Source organism: Sorex araneus, chromosome 7 (assembly GCF_027595985.1).
Source record: "Sorex araneus isolate mSorAra2 chromosome 7, mSorAra2.pri, whole genome shotgun sequence".
NCBI classification, from domain to species: domain Eukaryota; kingdom Metazoa; phylum Chordata; class Mammalia; order Eulipotyphla; family Soricidae; genus Sorex; species Sorex araneus.
Window position 1 is genome coordinate 34,264,821 of NC_073308.1, and position 6,120 is coordinate 34,270,940.

Sequence of the window (6,120 nt, forward strand, 5' to 3'; positions counted from 1 at the left end):
CTGCTGGGTTATTTGAGGAGTCTGGAGACACTGTTATTCATTCACCTGGGGGTCCCAAGCAAGTGCTTAGGGTTCCCGGGATAGTCTCAGCAATAGTAGGAATCATCAGGACTATTCCGGTGGCACTCGGGGGCCCAAGAATTTGACCCGAGGTATCCGCATGCCAGGCATGTACTCTGGCCCCACAGCTTATTCATATGCAAAATGTTTGTTTTGTTTTTTTTTGGGGGGTCCATACCTGGCTATGCTCAAAGATTACTCCTGGTGGTGCTCAGGGATGCAGTGCCAGGGTTCGAACCTTGGTAGGCCGTGTGCAAGGCAAGTGCCCTACCCACTCTACTATCACTCTGGTCCTAGAAAATAATTTCGTTTTATTTTGTTTGGGGGCCAGACCAAGATATGTTCGGGGGTTACTCCTGGCTCTGTACTCAGGGATCACTCCCAGCAAGCTCAGCATTACCATACACAGTGCTGGGGGTTGAACCTGGGTGGGCCTCATAAGAAGCAAGTGCCCTACCCGCTGGACTGTAGCTCCGACCCCCACGTGGAAGACTCTTTGAGCATCCCCAGGCCGGGAAATAACCCATCAAGTCATCCCAAAGAGGAACGATCAGCTTCCAACCTTCACAGGAAAGCTGTGGTGGTTTTTTCCTTGCCCCCCGGGCTCCCCAAGGCTAGAAAGCTGGGGTGAACGAGCACAGCACCGTGGGACTGGCTGCACAGAGACCAGAACCTGCAGAGACAGAGGCAGAGATGAGACTCAGAGTCATGTTCCAGCTCCGGCCGTTGCAGCCTCCTGGATTCCAGACAACGGCCAAGGCCCCGGGCGGCTCCTTGCAGAGAAGCCGCCCTGTGCGTGGTTGGACAGCTCAGGAAGCAAGAGACCTGCTCGTACGATAAACAACCTACTTCTCCTTCCCCTCACCCGCAGCCACTACTACTCTAGTCCCCTCCCATTCTTTTTGCTTTGTTTTTGGGGACACACCCAGCAGTGCTTGAGGGTCCATGCAATGAGGGGGGAAGGAAAGGGCTGCCGCACCCAAGGCCTGGGCTCTCTCTGCTACCCTCAGGGCCCTGCCCTTCGCACACACTTCAGGAGCATGCGTGGCCTCCGTGTCCCGGGGGGAATCCAAGTCCAGTGCCTGACCCCCAGTGCCCCAAAGTCCCCAACACAGTCCCCCAGGCTAGTTCTGACTCCCCAAGGCCAAGAGAGTCAGTCTTCACTTAGTTCCCTCTTGCCCCAGACCCCAATACATATGAGAACAGCAGCCTGGCCTGGGGGTCCCTGCCTGAGTCCTCTCCATCCACCAGCATCTTTTCAAACCAGCCTGGTGTTGGCCAACTCTAAAATGTCGGTATTTCCCCCCCTCCCCAGAATGAAGTCCAGCCCCTTGGGGTCTTGCTGCAGTCCCCCACCTCCTATCCGAGCTCACCCAGCTGCTTCCTGGAACTGACCCCAAGGTTCGTAACCCATCCCTCTGAGATCCCACAGGCTGCTGGGGCGTGTCCTACAGCGTGGTGTGGTTCCAGCGTGGTGGCCCTAAAGCACTGTGCAGGGCCCACGGAGCAGTGACCTCGGAGGCCAAGAATGGCAGCTCTGGAAATGTTGGGAGCCACTGTATGGGGAGCTCAGGGTTGACCAAGAGGAATAGGACAAAGCTGACAGTGCAGGGCGGAGAGACAGTAAAGCGGGGAGGCCTTCCCGCACATGCAGCCAGCCAGTTTGAGCCCTGGCACTGCATGGTCCTTGAGCAGTGCCAGGTGCGCCCTGGAGGTCCGTGGGGTGTAGCTGTGGGTCCTCAGCACCAGCAGGGCCAGAATAGCGCCACATCCCCAGTCCTGGCACTGAACCGCCATCCTCCCTGGCTGAGAACCACCACGAGGGTCCCTCTGGCCTCCTGAGCACCACTTGGAAACCCTTAAAAAAATGGACAATCTGTCCCAAATTTCAACACCAGCTTCCCCAAAGTCCCCCACCCCCAAACACACACACACACACACACACACACACACACACACACACACACACACACACATCCTATCATTCCGTTCCCATGGTGAGGAAAGGAGGGGTGGATCTGGGTCAGGACTCAAGGCCAATGGTCACAACCAACCCCTCAAGTGAGAGGAAAGGAAGGTCTGATCAGACTTCACACCCACCCAGAGTTACTACTGCTGCACCCCAGATTCTGCAGAAGAGACTGACTGGGCCAGAAGCCACAAAGCCCTGCATGCCAAGGGCTTCTCTGAAAACCTGTCCTGCAAAAGAGGGACCCCATACATCACAGAGTTCTGGGCCAGAGTGATAGAACAGCAGCCCGTAGGGCGCTTGCCTGGCAGATGCGCACCCGCACACACACGCACACACGAAAGAAAAAACATCATAGTTCTTACTCGAGGTTGATGGGGGTAGGGGACACCTCTTGCAAACCTGCATCTGGATGATGTTTAATGAATGTACTTATGATCCCATTTAAGATTTTTTAGTTTGTTTTGGCACATTCGGCAGTGCTCAGTCTTGGCGGAGCTTGGGGGTTTCCTGGGTGGCGGGGATAGAACCCAAGTCAACCAAATGCAAGGGACACACTCTCCCTGCTGCAGGCCCCAGCCCCTGGTCCCACTTCTTAAGGAAATGGCTAACGGGGCATGTCAGTCTGCAAGCCCAGCTGGGTCGCCCCCTTTGTTTGGTCCGTGCCCCCCTTGCATGGTCCCCAAACTCTTGCAGGGTTCTCCCCACACCCAGCCGCACCCTCTCCCCCACCGCGCCCTTCCTCACCTTCCTGCACACCCATTGGTCTCTCTCTGGGGTGGCAGGAAGGGAGGTGCAGGGCATAGACCCAGAGACTGTGCCGAGCGCCCGGCTCCCACCCAGAGAGGTTGCCCCCGGCCCGCAGGACAGCCGCCCCGCCATGGCCCTCACGGAGCCCTGGAGCGCCAGCGCCAGCGCCGACCCTTTCGACGACTACTGGGGGTCGGGCATGCCAGACGAGCTGGAGCTATGCCCCGCGCGGGCGCTGCCCTACGGCGCCGTCTACATTCCCGCGCTCTACCTGGCCGCTTTCGCGGCGGGTCTGCTGGGCAACGCCGCGGTGGTATGGCTGCTGGCGAGCCAGCGCGGGCCGCGGCGGCTGGTGGACACCTTCGTGCTGCACCTGGCGGCCGCCGACCTGGGCTTCGTGCTGATGCTGCCCCTGTGGGCGGCGGCGGCCGCGCTCGGTGGCCGCTGGCCCTTTGGCATGGGGCTGTGCAAGCTCAGCAGCTTCGCGCTGGCCGCCACGCGCTGCGCGGGCGCGCTGCTACTGGCTGGCATGAGTGTGGACCGCTACCTGGCCGTCGGGCAGCGGCTGGACTCGCGGCCGCCCCGCACGCCCCGCTGCGCGCAGGCCGCGTGCGCCGGCGCCTGGGCTGCGGCGCTGCTGGCTGGCCTGCCCGCGCTGGCCTCCCGGGGGCTGCAGCCCGCGCCAGGGGGGCGGGGCAGCCAGTGCGTGGACGCGCCGTCGGACACCTTCCAGGGCCTCGGCCTGCTGCTGCTGCTGCTGACCTTCGCGCTGCCTCTGAGCATCACGGTAGTCTGCTACTACCTGGTGGCGCGCCGCCTGCGCCGCCTCCCGCACCTGGGCCGCGCCCGGAGGAGCTCGCTCCGCATCATCTGCGCCATCGAGGGCGTCTTCGTGGGCTCCTGGCTGCCCTTCGTCGCACTGCGCGCCCTCTCCCACCTGGCGCGCCTGGGCGCACTGCCGCTGCCCTGCGGCCTGTTGCTGGCGCTGCGCTGGGGCCTGGACATCGCCACCTGCCTGGCCTTCGTCAACTCCTGCGCCAACCCTTTCATCTACCTGCTGCTTGACCGCTCGTTCCGCGCCCGCTTGCGGCTCGGCCTCTGCGGCCGCGCGGGCAGCGGGGCGCGCGGGTCCAGCTCGGCGTCCTCGCTCGCGCCGGACACCAGCTCGGGCTTCCGCAGCCACGCGGGGCCGCCGGCCCGAGACCGCACGGGGCGCGCTGCCGTCTCGGCCGGGATCTGAGATGCGACGATCGGACGCGGGACGCGCCGGGACGCGCCGGGACGCGCCGGGACGGGAAGCGCCGCTGCCGCCTGGACGCGCCGCGTCTCCTTCATCTGTGCGCAGGGCCGGGGGAGTCCCGCACCCCAACCCCAGGCTGCCCGGCGGACTCCTGCAGCTCCGGGACATGGAGCGGACGGCGGCTGGGGAGCCTCGGGCTCGCCGAGATGCGGACAACCGAGCGGGGAGTTCCTTGTAGCCCAGACCCGGCGACCGCGTGTCCTCCCGCTGTCCTTGCGCACCCGCGACAGTGTCGCCGGCGTCTCCCGAAAGATGCCCTCATCCCTCCCACGCTCCGAAGAGCTGTCCCGACGGCGGGAATCCGCCCCTTTTGTTCCCAGCCGTCTTTGTGGCAGCTGGACGCGTCCTTCCCCATCCGGAATTCCGTCCTCCGAGCTCCCCGACGCCGCAGAGCTGCGTGCGCGCTGCCAGGTTGCCCCGCGGGACGGTCCCCCAGGCGCTGGCGTTGCCTGCGTTTCCCACCTCGCCCTCTTCCCACGAAGTCCTGGACTCACCTGAACTCCCTCCCCAGGCCCCGGGAGGGTCTTACGGGCAAAGTTTTCTCATTAAAGGCTTGGCTGGCTCTGCGCTGACGGCATCCGTCTTTATACGGGCTGTGGGAGTGGGATGCGCGTCCCCCGCGCCGCTGCAGCCCGGGTCCAGCCAGACAAAACTCAACCCAGGAGTTGAGGTTCACCTCAGAGGAGCCGGGTTTCTGCGCGGGGGGCTGAGCTGCCCCCGCAGGCGGTAGTCTAGTCATTCCTGTCCTAGGATATTGCACGTTCTGAAGGTTAAGTGTGGGGGTGGGGGTTCCGAGGGACGTCTGTCACTGGGTGTTACTTCCCAAAGGAAGTACTTCTGGTTTGCGCATGCCCGCGTTTAGAGGTGTTTTTGGAGAGCTGCGTGCTGCCTGATGCAGCGGTATTGTCTGATTTCCCTTCCGTGGTGGTTTCTAGAAAGTTCAGTGATTTTACAATTTAAGAAGCTTTTGGGGGGGGGTGCGATGCGATAGTACAGCGAAGAGGGCGCTTGCCTTGCACCACATGGCCCACCGGGGTTCAATCCCCCTCATCCCATGTGTTCCCCGGAGATGGAGATCGCCAGGAGTGATTCCTGAGCGCCTCCGTGTGTGTGCCCCTCCCCCCAAACAAAAATAAGAACAAAAATATTGCCTAAAGGAATTTCCAGCAGGGGTGGTGGGAGGAAGGACCAAGGAATTAAGTACCTGCATGGGGCCAACCCGCTGATCCATTCCCAGCACTGCCTATGGGAGTGAGCACAGAGCCAACACTGAACACAGATCCCGGAATAGCCCCCGGGCGCTGCTGTGTGTGGCCCCCAAATCGAACCACAAATCAGAAAAACAATTCTGGCCAAAGCAGAGAAACAACGGACTTGCCCCACTTTCCCAGCTCCCCCAGGGACCGACCTTGGCTGCTGGTGAAGCCAAGAACTTCTTCCCCCGGCTACTTAACCCCCAGCCAAGGCCACTGAGTTTCTTTTCCACATTTGTGCGGTTGGGTTAGATCAGATTAACCCCGCTACCCAGCCGACCCCTGCTATACTCACCCCAAGAGACAGTGGGGGTCCTGGTACCCGCAGGACAAACAGCAGTCCCCCTCATACAGCCCTCCCCATCCTTGCCCTTGTGCAGCGAAGCAAGAAAGGATTCTGTCTTTTTTGTTTGTTTGGGGAGTGCCACAGCCTGCTGTGCTCAGGGATCACTCCTGAGTGCTCAGAGAAGGACACGTGGTGCTGGGCATCAAACCTGAGTTAGCCAAATGCAAGGCAAGAGCCTTACCTGCAGTATGATCTCTCTGGCCCCGAAGGAAGGGTTCTGTCCCTCACGGCTTCTAGACTTGTGCGGGGTGAGCCCAGCTACAGAATGTCCTGCTCCTTCTCCACTGGCCCCACTTCACCCCTGTTAGACTTCTCCGGATTTAGTGTGTTCCCCCTGCCCCGCACCTCCCCCCACCACCACCCCCAGGCAGAGGGAAGTGGCTTTGCACGCCCGCTGGGTTTCCTCTGCCCTCTCTCAGGCCTCACTGAAACTCAGCTCTAC

General features: G+C 61.6%; 1 protein-coding gene across 1 annotated transcript; it reads left to right on the plus strand.

Annotated features, from left to right (window-relative positions):
- The first annotated feature begins 2,909 nt into the window (after nucleotides 1–2,909).
- On the plus strand, nucleotides 2,910–4,019 carry GPR25 (G protein-coupled receptor 25). The gene has a single exon (XM_004610145.2). The coding sequence runs from the start codon at nucleotides 2,910–2,912 to the stop codon at nucleotides 4,017–4,019; it is 1,110 nt and encodes a 369-aa protein (XP_004610202.2).
- The last annotated feature ends 2,101 nt before the right edge of the window (nucleotides 4,020–6,120 follow it).

Bases quoted from the DNA above. Each gene is read 5' to 3' on its own strand.
- GPR25 (XM_004610145.2), top strand. From the start codon at position 2,910: ATGGCCCTCACGGAGCCCTGGAGCGCCAGCGCCAGCGCCGACCCTTTC.